This window comes from Thermomyces dupontii, assembly GCF_041956625.1.
Source record: "Thermomyces dupontii strain NRRL 2155 unplaced genomic scaffold VTN31scaffold_7, whole genome shotgun sequence".
In the NCBI taxonomy this organism is placed as follows: domain Eukaryota; kingdom Fungi; phylum Ascomycota; class Eurotiomycetes; order Eurotiales; family Trichocomaceae; genus Thermomyces; species Thermomyces dupontii.
Window position 1 is genome coordinate 452,737 of NW_027192313.1, and position 16,014 is coordinate 468,750.

At 50.7% G+C, this 16,014-nt stretch overlaps 8 protein-coding genes across 8 annotated transcripts; 5 read left to right on the plus strand and 3 right to left on the minus strand.

The window, feature by feature from the left end:
- Nucleotides 1-482: 482 nt before the first annotated feature.
- Nucleotides 483-1,539, minus strand: VTN31DRAFT_6489 (uncharacterized protein; the record flags this gene model as incomplete). The annotated part of the gene is made up of 3 exons (XM_069407104.1): nt 483-1,230; nt 1,282-1,331; nt 1,387-1,539. 3 exons carry the CDS (start codon nt 1,537-1,539, stop codon nt 483-485), a joined length of 951 nt encoding a protein of 316 aa, XP_069258664.1.
- A 268-nt stretch (nt 1,540-1,807) lies between these two features.
- On the plus strand, nt 1,808-2,099 carry VTN31DRAFT_6490 (uncharacterized protein; the record flags this gene model as incomplete). The annotated part of the gene is made up of 2 exons (XM_069407106.1): nt 1,808-2,006; nt 2,065-2,099. The coding sequence occupies 2 exons, from the start codon at nt 1,808-1,810 to the stop codon at nt 2,097-2,099; spliced, it is 234 nt and encodes a 77-aa protein (XP_069258665.1).
- A 359-nt stretch (nt 2,100-2,458) lies between these two features.
- VTN31DRAFT_6491 (uncharacterized protein) lies at nt 2,459-3,097 on the plus strand (the record flags this gene model as incomplete). The annotated part of the gene is made up of 2 exons (XM_069407107.1): nt 2,459-2,719; nt 2,783-3,097. 2 exons carry the CDS (start codon nt 2,459-2,461, stop codon nt 3,095-3,097), a joined length of 576 nt encoding a protein of 191 aa, XP_069258666.1.
- Nucleotides 3,098-3,631: 534 nt separating this feature from the next.
- VTN31DRAFT_6492 (uncharacterized protein) lies at nt 3,632-6,535 on the plus strand (the record flags this gene model as incomplete). The annotated part of the gene is made up of 1 exon (XM_069407108.1): nt 3,632-6,535. One exon carries the CDS (start codon nt 3,632-3,634, stop codon nt 6,533-6,535), a length of 2,904 nt encoding a protein of 967 aa, XP_069258667.1.
- A 73-nt stretch (nt 6,536-6,608) lies between these two features.
- On the minus strand, nt 6,609-7,061 carry VTN31DRAFT_6493 (uncharacterized protein; the record flags this gene model as incomplete). The annotated part of the gene is made up of 1 exon (XM_069407109.1): nt 6,609-7,061. One exon carries the CDS (start codon nt 7,059-7,061, stop codon nt 6,609-6,611), a length of 453 nt encoding a protein of 150 aa, XP_069258668.1.
- Nucleotides 7,062-7,294: 233 nt separating this feature from the next.
- Nucleotides 7,295-8,296, minus strand: VTN31DRAFT_6494 (uncharacterized protein; the record flags this gene model as incomplete). Its single annotated transcript, XM_069407110.1, has 5 exons — nt 7,295-7,459; nt 7,532-7,689; nt 7,738-7,859; nt 7,917-8,153; nt 8,208-8,296. The coding sequence occupies 5 exons, from the start codon at nt 8,294-8,296 to the stop codon at nt 7,295-7,297; spliced, it is 771 nt and encodes a 256-aa protein (XP_069258669.1).
- Nucleotides 8,297-10,857: 2,561 nt separating this feature from the next.
- On the plus strand, nt 10,858-12,197 carry VTN31DRAFT_6495 (uncharacterized protein; the record flags this gene model as incomplete). Its single annotated transcript, XM_069407111.1, has 3 exons — nt 10,858-11,025; nt 11,091-11,305; nt 11,378-12,197. 3 exons carry the CDS (start codon nt 10,858-10,860, stop codon nt 12,195-12,197), a joined length of 1,203 nt encoding a protein of 400 aa, XP_069258670.1.
- A 2,626-nt stretch (nt 12,198-14,823) lies between these two features.
- VTN31DRAFT_6496 (uncharacterized protein) lies at nt 14,824-15,983 on the plus strand (the record flags this gene model as incomplete). The annotated part of the gene is made up of 3 exons (XM_069407112.1): nt 14,824-14,926; nt 14,997-15,721; nt 15,774-15,983. The coding sequence occupies 3 exons, from the start codon at nt 14,824-14,826 to the stop codon at nt 15,981-15,983; spliced, it is 1,038 nt and encodes a 345-aa protein (XP_069258671.1).
- Between the last annotated feature and the right edge of the window lie 31 nt (nt 15,984-16,014).

Consider the following 16,014-nt stretch of genomic DNA (forward strand, 5'->3'; position numbering starts at 1 on the left):
ACAATATGCCTTGGCAACTTGACTGCCTCATCTCCTCTCCAACTGGTGCATCGGCTCTACGCCAAATCTGTAGTAATTGGAGTGTGAAGTACATATAACGTAGTGCATGATCTTCAAACTACATGCATGAAGAACAGGTCTCTCATAGGGCTATGATGTCAACGTCGCTCGAATGGAAGTGTATATACAAAGTCTCGACTCCCACGGGGCAGAATACAATGCTTCCAAATGAGCCGCCATTTCATACTTTAAAAGTACAGTGCTACACTCGCAGGATCTAATCACCCCGCAGCCGCTCGTCCGATACTGACAAATGCTACTGGGTCGAACGAAAGGACGTCTGGCATAGCATTACTCGGTAGCCGTAAATATAGCAACGCTTTGATTCCATGATTAGATAGTCATCATCCCGCTCATATGTCGTTATAGGTATCAGACACAACAACGCCGTGCCAACCAGCCGACCCACCGCGACATTTCAGCTACCATCGTCGGACACCTCGCCCTCGGCCATATCCTCCTTGTTGATTATAGCCACCGTACCCCATTTGTTGCTGATTACCTTGGCCGCCAAAGCCTTGGTTCTGTTGGGAACCACCTCCCGATTGGCCTCCCATCATGCCCTGGGCCTGTTGCATAAACGACATCGGATCCATCTGAGACGGGTCCATTCCTTGAGACATCATGCCAGCCAGCATACCCTGCATCATATCTTGTGACATGTCGGGCATGCCCGGCATTCCCGGCATTCCTGGGAGACTGACGGATGGAGCACCAGGAGCACCAGGCATACCTGGCAGTCCACCCATGTTGAGGAACGCCTGGATTTCTTCCAACTGCTTCTTTTGATCCGTGACCTCCTTTCGCAGCTCCTTCTGCTTCAGGCAGTAGCTCGCCCACGTGAATTCATCGAACCCGTAGTTGAAGTAGTCGGAGAGATCCGTGCCGGGTCGTCGCCATGGCTTTTCCTCTTCTGAGATCAAGTCGGCGTCGAGGTCTGTCTCCATAATGGGTTTTCCCGTGGCTGGATGGACCGGATCGACATTGACGTCGATATTCGACGCATGGATCGCAGGATACGAGGCCCCTGACTGCAGTGTTGCGACGGGTTTCGCCTGAGACGCGCTCTCGGGCCTGGAAACTGCCGGCGTAGAGGGTTTTGCCCCAGCTGCAGCTGAATCGACTGAATCGGGTCGTTGTGATTCGGCTGCCGCAGAGTGTCGTTGAGGGCTGCGTCCTGTTAGATTTGCTTCCAATCATTGCCCAGAAACCAGATCATACATTGCGGGTGCTGCATCTGGAGGAGCTTCCGTAATGATATTGAAGTCATCCTAAAGAGACACGAATTAGCAATTGCTCCCGAGCTGCAAACTTCGGTGTACAAACATCGTCCTCTTCCTCTTCTTCTACCTCGTACTCCTCTCCTTCGGCGGGCTTGGCAGCAGCGTCAGACGGTTGGTCGCCATTCTCCTTCTGGCCTGTCTGATTTTGCGGGAGGGAATCTCCCGGCTCATAGAGATCATCGTCGTCTTCTTCCATGGTGGTTGTCTGTCAATCAGACGCGTCGATGTTCAAGATGCTCGACAAAGTCCAAGGACAAGCGTCAAGAGGACCAATCAAGTTCGAAGACCAAAACAAAGGTGACAGAGGTGGATCTTTTTCACGTGATTGAAAAGGACGCTTAGTCATCGAATCTAGCTTTTTGAATCACGTGAAATCCGTAACCAAGACCGAATCTCCGTCATGTCCTGGGGTGTCATTCGCATTCCGAGGACATGATTGTTTAGCAGTAAACAATAACAGCGTAATGTCTACGCCGACAGACAATCAGGGCCGCACCTCGACTCCGCGGTCTTTTACCAATCAAAGCGCGTCGGCTGAGGACCTGCTAAAGTCGCAAACTGTCGGTCTCGTAGACCTCTCCGAGTTTCGCAAGCGACGCGCAGAGGTGCTCGAGCAGAAAGAGCGAGAAGCTCACGACAAGAGCTTGGGACGGTTCACATCTGGTAACTCAAGAAGTGCTACACCTTCTCAGGGCGATGTGACTGACGGGTGAGTTCCAAGGTTCCACTGCCGAGCGCGGCTTTCCCTGCCTATGACACGATTTCGAGAGTGACCGTGGTGCTGATGATGCTAACGGTGCGAAAACAGTGGGTTGACATCCGGCAGTGTCTCGTCCGAGGGCCGGCCCAAGAAGAAAAAGAAGGCTCTCACAAAGAGTAAACTGTCTTTTGGAGATGACGGGGATGATGTCGAGAATGATACCGGTGAGGACTCGACCAAGGCCGCTACGCGCGACCGCTCCGCCTCGAAAACTCCGGGCGATGAAAGCTCGACGCCACCAGCGCGCAAGATAACTCCCAACCCTAATGCTCCTCCTCCACCTAAAGCTCTTACAAAAGCAGCATTAGAGGCGGAAGCTCAGACGCGCGAGGCACTCCGCAAGGAGTTTCTCGCCATGCAAGAAGCCGTCAGGGCGACGGAGATTATAATACCATTTGTATTCTACGATGGAACAATCATTCCTGCCGGAAAGGTCCGTGTTAAGAAAGGAGATCATGTTTGGCTCTTCCTCGACCGATGTCGCAAAGTCGGCGCTGAGCTGGGTGTCGGCGGAGCGCAGAGCAGCGGACGGGTGAAGCGCGACAATCGTCGTGAGTGGGCCCGGGTCAGTGTCGACGATTTGATGCTTGTTCGGGGCAATATCATCGTGCCTCATGTGAGTTTTGTTCTTTAAAACATGCAGCATGTGCCAGTTCAGGGTGCTAATCATGAAGCGTAGCACTATGAATTCTATTACTTCATTGCCAACAAAGTTCCAAGCTTCAGCAAGAACGGAGGACTGCTATTTGATTATTCAAATCAGCCACCGCCAAAGAGAGATTCGGACCCGCTCTCGCGACCAAGTGATGATGAACTTGAGGGAGCAGATGCTGATCCCACTTTGACAAAGGTCGTCGACCGACGTTGGTATGATAGGAACAAGCACATATATCCGGCTAGCCTTTGGCGTGAGTATGAACCAGGGGAAGAGTTTGAGCGCAGTATGAAAGGCGCTCGACGGGATGCAGCCGGGAACGTTTTCTTCTATGGGTAACTTGATAGTTGTGGTCAACAATCAGTCGATATTCTCAGTAGTTAATGAAACTTAGAAGACAAAGACTATGGGAGCGGTTCTTGCAAATTGCCTTGCTGAACACCAACTGGCTTGACTGGGATCATCTGAATTAAGCCGTCTCGTGATTAGTTACCAACTGGCTTAACAAGGTAACCTAGTTGCGAGCCTCGGCATTACATAATCGAAACCCTCACCAACCGCCAATTACATACCAAGTTTGGTAAGTTACGTAGTTATCCTGAGCGTAACGGTAAAAGTGTCATCCGTCATCACCCTTTATCCCGATCAACTCAACAGCATGCCATTGTTCATGCGATAAGTTCAACCGTTTCATTGACGTGATTTCCATGGTAACTCTCGTTCCGCTCTTTGCGGGAAAGATATGATCCAGGAAAGATTGCGGTTGGAGGTGACACCATTTCGGCTGCAGTGAATGCCGATGGTAGGTCTTGTATTCGTAGTAACTTCTGAACGTTCTTTCACAACGTCAACCCGTTCGCTATTCCAGGCAGGATGACAAGTGCCGATTTTGACGCCTTGTCAACCGCTGCGTTCCCCTCCGCATCCCCAGTCGATGCCCAGTTGAACGCCTCAACGACCGCCCGCAATGCCTCGAGCTTGGCATTTGCCATCGAGCTGCTGAAGTTGCCCTTCCGTGCTACCCACGAGGGGGATTCGACCGTTCTTCGACAACTGATAAACCGGACTGGCTTGGACTTGTTTCTCGGCCGAGCTGCAGGTGGAGGTGATGGAGAGATCGTGACAGGTGCCGCCGCCGCTGCTGCTGTCACGAATCAAGGGGCACGAGGCGCGGCTGGAGTGGTTGGGAGGGATGGAAACTGGAATCTATCGGATGTGCTGAACACTTTCAGAGGATTTACTTCTTTTTTCGGTTACCTGACGAGCCGGTGGTCCCTCGCTTGTGTGGCCGTGGCCTTGATTCTAAATCGTGTTACGATCTACGCATCAACTCGGCGCCACCTGCGATTCTCATGGCGTCAACGTTTGTTGCTCCGGATCATCCCGATCATTCTTCTTGCTTCACACGCACTACGTCTGTTACGTGCTATGCGATGTCAGACTTCGCCTGATTACGGACTTATCCGCTACGGCCGACCCGAGAAGCGGCTGTTGATTGACCATTCCGGCAGCGGAGGCTCACTGTACTCGTTTAGTTCGACTCTGCTATCATGGGAGTCGGATTTGGAGTCATGTAGCGCTCTTGGGATGAATCGCTTGCCAGGGAGCTCGGAGCTACCATACGGCTCCTTCTCCTTACTGTGGCCGGTGTTTTTGGTCTTGTGCTTGAGTTATTTCATTGAAACTCTGTCCTGTGCCCTTCAAGGCCGGCCGATTGTCACTGAAGCGGGCATGACAATTTTCGAACACTCTCTCGCATTCGCGGAAGCTGAGACGGCCATTGGACACGTGGTTGGCTTGGGGCTGTTTGGTCTCACCAAGAACGCCTCAACCAAGGAGGACTTACCACTAGCGAATGAGATGTCAGAGTCGTCGATGCATCTTCTTACTCGATCACAAATTCTACAGCGGATGAACGTCACCCCAGAACTACTTCTGATCGTTCTAATATCATGCTGCAATGTTCTGGCGGCGCATGTGCTTGATGTGTTTGGCAAGCAGAGTCGCTACCGCCTGGTGAACACGACTTTCTGGGGGTTGTGTTTTATGGGAGCCATCGCGTGGGGGATCTTTCAAGGTCCGACGATCAGTTCTGAGACCGGATTTTTGAAGTTCCCAACAGTCTGCATCGTGGGATTTGTTCCGCACCTTCTTATTCTGGTTGGGATAGCGGCATGTGCTTGCATTTACGGGCTTGCTGTTCTGATTACAGCATTCGCGCTTCCCCCAGGAGTTCCGCAGCCATCATCATTCCGCGAACGGCTGTCCCTGGCGTATAACAATATGCAAAGCTCGAGCCAGCTCCAGCATCTCAGACTCAATATGCACGAGGATTTCTACACCACGCTTCTAAAGGTCGGCTACTCCACCCTCACTGCCGCTAGCGATGCCGTTTTTCTCAACGAGGGTCGGGGCGTGGTTGCGCGACGGCGCACGTGGCTGGAAGAGGATCGATTGACTGAGATTGAGGCCACACGGAGGGCAAGGGCTGGAAGAACCGATGTGCAGCTGGAGACGGGCGAGATACTCGACTTTGACGTTGGCCCTAAAGAAGATTGGCAGAGCGGATACGGACGTGAGAAGAAACTGGGGAAAGTGAGCCGAGTAAATCGCTTCGGTCACAGCGCTTCACCTGCTGGTGGGGTTGGTGCCTATCAAGGCGCTACGCGGGCTAGCCAGGCGTGTGCTTTTCTTAGGGGCATCTCATTATTGGTCTTCAAGTGGGTTGCTGTCGCAATTGGCGGGCTTTTGGGCAAGATGGGCATCACATTCCGACCACAGTGGCTGTCAAAATTGATGGACAGCAACAGGAACCGGCACAAGGGTCCAACGCGGGACCAGCCGGCGTCACTTGACTTTCTTATCCTCAGAGACAATGGGGAGTTTGAGATTCCCGACAACAATGAATTTGACGTGGAAAAGGAAATGCGGAAGCGCGAGGCTTCCAATCGAGATAACTGGCAGGAAGCAGACGAGGCCCGCCTGGACACCAAGCTTTACAACTGGTGGAAGATCGGGGGATCGTGGGGCGAGCAAGACGAGAGCGCCGACTATGTGCCGACGGATACCGATGAAGACACCACAAGCATAGTGTCCTCGCAAGTGACAGACTCTGAGTGGGAGGACTCCAACGATGACGACGATGGCCGGCGCACTCCCACCCAAGAAGATCCTTTTCCAGCGAGATCACCGCGGGAGACTCTCCTAGACACCGCATCCCTTGCACGTCTTCTAGACCCGCGCGATCAGGAGAGCAAGGAAGAAGCACGCATTCTCGCCGCACACCTAGCCGCCGAGAACGAGAACCGCATCATGACCCGCAGCCAATACCGTCGACGTCGGGAACTCGAACGGGCCAGGGTCCTATTGCCAGTACGGCCGCAAAACGTGCCTCCATCATCGTCATCGTTATCTGCAAGCGACAACCGCCGCCCACCCACTGCAGAAGAGGAGGCCGAAATGCTTGAAGCGCTCATTCTGGCTCGACGGCGAGAAGCTCAAGCCAAAGCTCATGATCATGACAGTCATCCTTATCGTCAGCATCCCAATCAGACCGCATCGAATTCTCAGCAGGACGATTCCTGGCCAATAGGCGTCGGCCCGGATGGTCCCCAGTGTGTGGTGTGCCAGACCAACCCCCGCTCCATCATCACATGGCCCTGTAGGTGTCTCTGCGTGTGCGAGGAGTGTCGCGTCAGTCTCGCAATGAATAATTTCGCGACCTGTGTAACCTGTCGGCAGGAAGTGCTTGGGTTTGTGCGGTTATGGGTGCCTTGATTGAAGGTCTCTTTTGGTTCAATCTTCCTCGGTCTTCCTTTGTCTTTCCTGGATATGTGTGCATATGGATAATTCACAGGGTGTCATGTTTCTTTGCTTGATCCTGCTGGTGGTGAGTGGTTTCTTTTTTTTTTTTTTTTCCTTTGTAAATATTAGACATTGCTTTCTCGGAGGATAACATACAACATACTTGGGTACGTGATGGGTTGTCAGCATAAAAGATGGTGTTTGAACTGAGCTCTCGGTTTTGTATCAAGTACTCCGTACGCAACTCTGACTCGTTAATGGAAGGATAGATCGTCCTGACCATCCACACCAGCAAATCGGCCCCTTTCCCCGTAGTCAATACACGTGTAAACAATGTTGCCAGTGGCAAAGGTTTTTCTTTTTCTTCTTGGAGCAGAATTGCGTCCATGACGGCGTGTTTTGTCGCATGGGTAGGAACAGAAGAAGATGATTGAAGATATGACGGGTAAATTCTTCCATTGTATAGTGACTGAAAACTGCAATTGCCGATGCATCGCATATTGTCTTCAAACTCTTGATCATCATAGTCTATACGGTACATTGCATGTCACAAGACTACCCTGAATACTCAAACCTTCCCAATCGCCTCGGTGTGGCTTGTCGATATGCCGCATCTCGTCCTTCCCGTACGACTGCCTTCGGAGGAGCCGGCAGGCGAGTACGATGCAGGGACTGTACTATTTCTCACGGGCCAGGTGAGCTGCTCGATCAGCGTCTGATTGGGAAATAGAGCTACTGACACTCTGAGGAGGGCAGCCTCGGAGGAGGCATCGACGTCTTCTCCCACAGGATGTCGGCCCCCGACCCGGCGCTGCCGCTTCTCTGATGTCGGAAAAGCTGCTCAACGCCGCTGTGTTCTTGCCTGGGACTGAAGTACTTCGAAGGTACCCGCTCTGACTGGGGCATTGTCAGCTTGCTTCCTTGGTTCATTGCCCTAGTTCTCGGTATGGAACTCAAGGCGCGAGAGACTGAATCGGAGGCTGCAGTTTTTATCTGAGATTTCATCGCTCTGCTTTTGAGGAGATTGTATAGATTGGTCATTTGCGTGTGCTTCCGGCATTTCTCTTGATACATGACGATGAGTTCGTCGTTCTTCTTCTGAAGCTGTTCTTGATTGAGTTGCATCTCTTGGTACTGTTAGAGACTTTCGTCAACAATGGGAAAAGACAATATACCGGACAGTTTGTTTCTCAATTCTTCAATTTCTGCCTGTGCGTTATGAACGATTCGCTCCATTTCACCGTCCAGAACCTTGTACTTCTCGGTCAGGCTCTTGCTTAGATATTCCTGGTAGCAGCTATCTTTGACCTTAGCCGAGACCGGACTCTACTCATCAGGATGCATCGATGCATACATCTCTTGCGTGGTCTGATACACCCAGAATGACAGAGCACGGCCGGCACAATCCACAATAGTCGAAGGATCTAGTCCGCTGAGAACGCTAGACTTGTAGTCTTCTGTTGGGTTGAGAACAGTTGAGACGGCATCATCTGGGTTCGGTAGCATCGTTTCACACGCCGGGCACTGTCTCATGGGACCTTTTGTTTTCGACAAGCCCAACCGATCTGCACACGAAAGGCAAAATATATGTCTTCGAGTTTGGTCAGTAGATGGTGATCTGAACAAACAGATGTGAGAGACAAACGAGCAGGTAGTCACGACGGCCTTCTCCTTCAGCGAGGCCCGACATTTCAGCGAATTACAACGTAGTGAGACATCCAACGCTTGTGCCATGAGGACGAGAGAAAGCTAACAAGATAGTAGTCAAGCAACTACATCTAGTCAGCCATTGAAGAATGGGATAAGTGGGCTTTTTTTTTCAGCCGGAAGGAGTGGAAGTACGCTGCACTAGGGTATCAAACCCTAACATGCGCTCCAGGGAAGGAACTGATGTGCAATTTGCCCCTTCCCAAAGTGAATGACGGCCAGTACTAGTAAATCTTACGCATGGGACAAGTGCACATTCAATGACAAACATACGCACACACACAAACATACTCTCTCTTTGACACAACAAGGGAGGTGGAATGCGAAGTTCTGAAAAGGGAGGGATACCCTCAGTAATACCCCCCTCCATGCGAGCGAGGGTAGCCTTCACATAAAAACTTCCTCACAACTCGCAAAGTATAGTGTCTATTGAATGTGAGATCTCCAATCAGATAAGAGATAACGCGACTAGAAGCGTAACCCACTTCATTGTATCCTCAAATCTCACTCAATAATGTTCCAACAATGGGAACTGGGAAGGTGTTGAGTGTGTGAAGCCGCAGGATACTGCAGTCATCCTAATGTAAAATTCCATACAAGGTAGGTACGGTACCGAATACCCGTAAAAACACTCCGTACTCCGTACTATACTAACACGGGCATCCTGATCTTGCCATGCCCTAAGGGATATGTTCGAAGTGAGACAGTTACGAGCATGTAAATGACGAGAATCGTAGGATAAGAGACGCAGAGATGACAATGCGGTAGCGTGAATGTAATGGTGGAATGCACGAACAAAGCACTATCTGGTACGCTCTAGGTATCTGGGGTACCCCTTATATGTGTGTGCTCCCAACTAAGCGAGGACGCTGTTACCAAACATAGAATACCTGACTTTGGTAATACCCGGTATTATTTCACCCCTGAATACGGATACAGCTGGCCCTTGTTTATCCAACAGGATACATCTTGCAACAGGCAAGGCGTGAAAACCAACTCTGTACACGCTGTTAACAATCAGCCAAGCACAAGCCTCTACTCTTCAACTTATTCGAACTGTTGCCAAATCATTTATACGCTCGTTTCGAGGAGGGTGCCGAACAGGATCTGCAAGAAAATGGCTGTCATCAACTGGCTAATCCATCTTCACATTCTCATCCAGAAAAGTTGGGGGGTTGGTCAAACAGTACATCTTTTTCGTCTTTCATCCGTTGAGCCACTAACAGGATCATCGCTCCTTGAAGAAGGATAATAGTACGAGTTAGATTATCAGGAGCCCAAAAGCGCCGGGAAGAGGTAAGAATGACTAACGCTCGCGGTGGCATTGAGTGGCCTCAGAGTAGGAACACATTCTCGAGGATATGACTGCACCTAGAGACGAGTACTGAACCTTGACTTCAGCCATGGACTCCGTACCCTGTAGAGAATCCATACTCCGAAGACCGAACGGAGGAGCATCTCTATGAGTAGGCAGTGGCACTGCGCAGATCGATCGACTCTAGGCTATCGATAAGCAAGCTGGTTCCAGGCGACTCTGGAGTCTAGACTAAAATAGCCACTACAAGTGGTTATGGAGTAGTACTGAACATAGACTACTACATAACCTATGTAGTTAAGCTCGGAGGTCATGTTTGTGTTCTACCTTCATAACCGTGGTGTCGTGACTTGTGAGTGACGCCATGGACTTTCGCAGCAGCACTGTGATGTTGGTACTGTATGAAGCGACGAGTACTAGTATCCGCGGCTCCACACACCCAACACCGGGATACTACTACTTGTACTATGTAGCTAGCAAATCATGACACAGAGGTACCTAGTATCAAGCACATCTGGTCAGGACAACCCTAAACCACTATGTATGTACTTCCAGCAACTATGAATCAATGACATCTCTGCAGAAAGTTTCTGCCAGCCTGCGACAAGTTCCGTACTGAGTATACTCGTAGTACGATTGGCGCTTCGCAAATTCGCGTGTTGCTTACGAGTAAGTTGAAAGCATATTACAGTATTTTACGTGATATACGGAGTACGGAGTACTCCGTAGGGAGTTTAGAGGCCCGAAAGATTGCCGTGCAGTCAAATGTTCATCATACTTAGCAGCACTGTCATTGTAGATTTACAGTGAAGACACAATTTCCAAGAGTAAGTTCACGTTAATCGTTGACAAGAGGCAGGCCGTTCGAGGCTGCTCATAATTCATTATGCGAGAGACCCATGAGTTACTTTTATCTGAACCTACTCCGTACTGTAAGTACTTACTACGTAATGAGGAATCGATGAGATTGACCAAGCCAAAAACAGTAAGTGAGTTGCACGTGAGGACTTCTTTAGCCAATACTAAGAAGAAGAAGCAGACTGGACGGGAACCTCTGCCGTATCGATTCAAAGGGTTTGGGAATCCCATCTTTCAACCAAACAACGGTTGGAACATACCAGGATGATGTTGGATCTTTCATAACGGTCGGAATGGTGAACTTGGCAGGATTGGACGCTATTCTGGTCGATTTTGTTCTTGTTGATCTTCCGTAATCACAATCCGGGGTCTTCCTCTCGCGCCCTCGAGCAGGGTCGCCAACCGAACTGCCATCATGATCCTGGGCCGCTTTCGGCTCCTGATCGTTCTTGTGAGCTTTGTGACTGTCGTGCTGCTGTTGGTCTTTTTCGGCTTTGGAAGTGAACCGATTGGTACCTTGTCAGCTAAACGACTCGGGACCGGAACGAACCTGCTGGATGATGTTGCCAACTCCACATTAGGGGTACGTCAGAGTATCGGCCGGCGCAAGGAAAGGGGGAAGCTGACTCAGGCTTGTCCATTTTGCAGTTCGGAAAAATCTACGCCATCAACTTACCGTCCCGAACAGATCGCCGCGATGCGCTCACCTTGATGGCCGCCGTCACCGGCCTGGAACTCGAGTTCATTCCTGGCTGGACGGGCGATGAAGTGAACGAGAAAGCCCTACCACCGCCCGCGACTCATGCCACGGAAAGAAGCGGAAACATTGGAAGTTGGAGGAGTCACCTAAGTGCGCTCTCTGCGTATGGCTAGTTATTCCCCTAGTGGAGATTCTACCGCTGTGGGTTGGCTGACTCGTGGGTGTTGCCATCAAGTGTCGTTGAGAACAATCTCGAGTCGGCCTTGATTATCGAAGATGATATCGATTGGGATCTCAACATTACCCAACAAATGATCGACTATGCCGCAACCACGCGGGCACTGACACAGCCGCTATATCTGTCATCGTCATCCTACGCGGACCCATCGTTTGAGAACCCGACGGAGTATGAGGGCCAACCACCGGACCTTGATTTCGACAATCTGCCGCGAACCACGACGCCAAAACACTCTCCATACGGCGATAATTGGGATGTATTGTGGCTTGGTCATTGCGGTGCCATGGCTCCAAATGTTGATCTCAGTGACGAAACCTTACGGAGCCAGTCGCGGGCACTCCCGCGAGGTCGAGTGGTGCACTATAATGACGAAACGGTGCCGGAGCGCCATCACTTGGCCGTCTTCGAACAGGAATTCGATCCTCGACAAATGTTCCCGGATCACACGCGGGTCACGCATCATACCCTAGATCTCTTTTGCACTTTTGCGTACGCGGTCAGTCAGCGAGGTGCCCGTCGCATCCTCTACGAGACAGGTTTGCGGAAATTTGACAAGCCCTTCGATCTCATGCTCCGCGAGATCTGTGTGGGTGTGGGTGATCGCCCGAGAACAGCCACTTGTCTTACGGTCGATCCAGGTATTTTCCACACTTTCCGTGGCTTCAAAAAGAGTGCTCTCAGCGACATCTCGGAAGATGAGAGCGACGAGATGGAGAACGCTTTTAGCCCAAATATCCGATATAGCGTTCGACTGAACCTGCCGAATCTATTGAGCGAGATGACGCCGGTCTACGACCAATATCCGGATAAAGAGTGAGCTGATGCCATGCAACATGGATCTCAAAGTGGTATTAGAATGTGTCGAATTGGTTGGTATTCTTTGTATATGTTTGACCTTGTTTCGTCGGTGCTTTGCTTCGTTTGGTGTCATATATAAGAATGACGGTGCAAGGATGGAGTTCCAGGCATGGAAATACTGAATGGGCAACATCAAGTGTGATATACTTGGACACATAACCGACTGTCGAGCATCCGCAGACCATCAGTTTACCGATTTCACTCACCGTCCGCCGTACTGTCGGTTGATAATGCAGGGTCCTGTCATTGTCGCATTATCACTGCTAAAATCGGCCTCACCTCTGTACCAAAAGTTGCCGTGGAAGACATATCAATAGACTGTAATGTCAGCATGTCTGCAACAGCTGGAAACTTCGACTCGCCGGCCATTGCTCCCAGCTCCCACACCACAACCGCTTACTGTATGCGGTTAGGTATTCCTCAAGCTCGTTGGCACTGCTTTGACCGCTCGTCCGTTGGCTCGAATGCCCTTTGCCTTTGCTAGTCTTCAAGGCACGCTGGGCCCCGGAGAGAACAACCTCTCAAGTCTCGAGTGGTTTGTACCTTCTCGTCACCCATTCCTCACCTGCGAATATGCCACCGAGCGGGGTCCCCGAAGACGTATCTCATGGGAGTACTAGTACTAGCCGCCTCATGCTTCACAGATCAGAGGCAACGTATCAGGTAGTTGCGCACAATCATTCCTTCCTGTTCGTTGAATCCAACTCCGTGCGGCCACCGCTCGGCGTTGGCGGTCTCATCACGCATCACGCGTATGCCTGAATCAAAAAAAAAAGGACGTCCCTCAGCCCCGACCAGAGTCATATCGAGATTTGAATAGCGCTTCAACCCGAAGTAGTCCGTGACCACAAAGTCCATGAGCGGTAGCCGTACGGAGGCAATGCGGATTCCGCGACACAGATGTGAAGCATGGAACTGCTTTGAAGGCAGGAATGGTGGAGGGACGCAGCCATTGGGATTGCAATTTTCTTTACCAAGGTAGGTACCAATGTATCTACCAAGAACTTAAACTGTCCATTCTGTGCTTTCGTACGAGTTCTCGGCATGAAAGCACTGAACAAAGTACTCTACGGAGTACTCGTAATGGAGTCTTAGAAGACGAGCAGCTGTCCTTGCACGTTCAAACGGGAAGGTTGGATGCTGATGGAGGCGGTTATGTACTTCAGGCCAGACACCTGTTGACACCATTCTTCGCCATTGTCGTCGCTGTGGACCCGGATTGCTGCGATACCGTATAGACTTTTTGTACTTCCAGAGGCTCCGAACTTCCCCAACCGCAAACTAAATAACCCTCCGTTGCCTGCAAACTGTTGAACGGTGTCCATTTTAAGCTTATAAGTCTTCATGCCCGCAAAGGAGAGAAAGTTTCTGATCCGTTGTATATCACAACATGCCAATAAGAGGGTCTGATTTAGGTTAGAATATGCAGTTTTCATCAACGGCGGCTATGTACGGCTACGCCCAGACCTATGGCGCTTGTAGCATTCCTTGACAGAGTATATGGCAATGCAGTGAATACTATTACTTGCGGGGGCTCCATGGCCTGGCAGACGTCCTTGGTCGGTCTCGAAGGGAGTTTCATTCAAGTGGGTTTGGGTACGGCAAGCTTCAGTTCAGTTGACCTTTGGGAGACGTGTGCTTCCTTCCAACTAGTACTGTAATGCAGATATCAGGCTTGATTATGAGCCGTCTCAGTTTCAGTGGTGCCTTCAACTGTGTTCCATAAGACAAGCCTATTGTGGAAGGAAATTGTATGGTTGCTGGTAGGTAAGAGAGTAAGGAGCCACGAAATCATCAGGCCTAAATCTACCTCTCCCGAGAAACGTCATCTCTTATTCAACCCTTCCAAGTCATTCTGAATGTCTCTCCCCTCGTTTCAATGCCATGTAGACAATCTGCCTCCAACGTGGTTTGATTTTCTTCCAATGGATGTGGCACAGTGGACGGGAAACAACATGAAATGTTTCGCCCCAGGCTCGCTGGTCAGCACGGAGCGCCTACTTGCCCCTTCAAAACAATTAACCATCGACAACACACCGACAATATTGGTGAATTGAAACAACGCCACATGTTTCGAGTACCGCTTCACAGAGCAATTTTTGATGAGAGGGTTGAACATGTGCTACTGCGAAGAATTTCCCTCGATGGGAGAGCACTTGGAACAAAGAACCGAAGTGATTCGACATCTTCTGCTAGAGGTAGGGCAAAATCTTGAAGTACTACGTTCTTATACGATGGAGTCAATAACACATCGGAATGTCGAGAAGTTTAATGAGGTCTTGGGTTCCGGCAGGGAAATGAAGCTAGGGTTCACTCCGGACCTGGGACAGTGAATGAGAGTGCACTTTCATCATACTATATATCTGATTGACGGTTTATAAATATTCGGCCTTCTCTCTGCTTGGTGCAGGTATTTCTCCTCGACCACCATCGTTCAGTCGTTCATTACATTTTGGGACTCCATTGGGAGTGGAGATTGGAAAGGACGATGTTGTCGCACATCTTCACCTGGCCAGCTGAGCTGGCCTTGAGCATGGTTGTGCTCTCAAATCTTGTCCGGGCTCATACCGTAATGACTACGCTGTATGTCGAAAAACCAGGGAGACGGTGTCTGCATCCGGATGAACATGGACGGGCACACAAGCAACACCTATGTTAGTCCCGTATCAAGCAAGGATATTGCCTGTGGTATGTTCCCCTTTCCCCATCAAATTCAACCTACTTCCAGGCTACTAAAACCTTGAGAAACACTACAAAGGCATCGATGGCGAGAAAGGCGTGTCGCGGGTCTGCCCTGCCAAAACCTCATCGATCCTTACCTTTGAATTCCGCGAGGCGCCAAACGACGTGAACTCGCTGCCATTAGACGAGTCGCACAAGGGCCCTGCAGCCGTGTACATGAAAAAAGTCTCCTCAGCCACCGACAGCAACAACGCTGCTGGTGACGGATGGTTCAAGATCTGGGAGTCGGTCTACGACCGCGAGAACGGCAAATGGGGCACCACCAAGATGATCGAGAATGACGGCCACATCTCCGTGCGGGTTCCCGACGACATCGAGGGCGGCTACTATCTCGTCCGCACGGAGCTGCTTGCCCTCCATGCAGCAAGTGATAACCCGCCTGACCCGCAGTTCTACGTTGGCTGTGCTCAGGTGTTTATCGAATCCAATGTCACCACCACCAACCCTGGTCGTCGCCCAGAGACTGTCTTCATCGGTGAAGGCACCTACACTCTCGAGAACCCCGCCTTGACGTTCAATATTTACGACAAGCCTCTGAAATTGCCTTACCCGCCTCTCGGGCCTCCCGTGTACAAACCGAGGTCCAATGCTGACCTACCTGGAGAAAGCAACTCCCATCTTCAGGTGCAGCGGGATCGAACCCAAATTAAAGGCCTCAAGCCTGCAGGATGCATCTTTGTCAACGGCAATTGGTGCGGTTTTGAGGTCCCGGCCTACAATGACGAGGCAGAATGCTGGGTTGTAAGTGTCCCTCGCTGGTTGCTTTGAAAGTGCATATTTGACGCATTCGAAGGCATCGGATGATTGCTGGAGACAAAGCGACAACTGCTGGGCTGAGACACAGCCAACCGGATATGGCTATTGCACTGAATGGAGCAAAAAGTGCGAGGAAATCCAGGACAGTTGCAGCAGCGGCCGGTTCCCTGGGCCACCTAACGCTGGCCAAGATATCACGCCGCCGTGGAAAAAGCTGGGGGAAGGGGCAACTGAAATCTTCTATTAAACTGTTGATTAAACTTTCAGGATATATATGC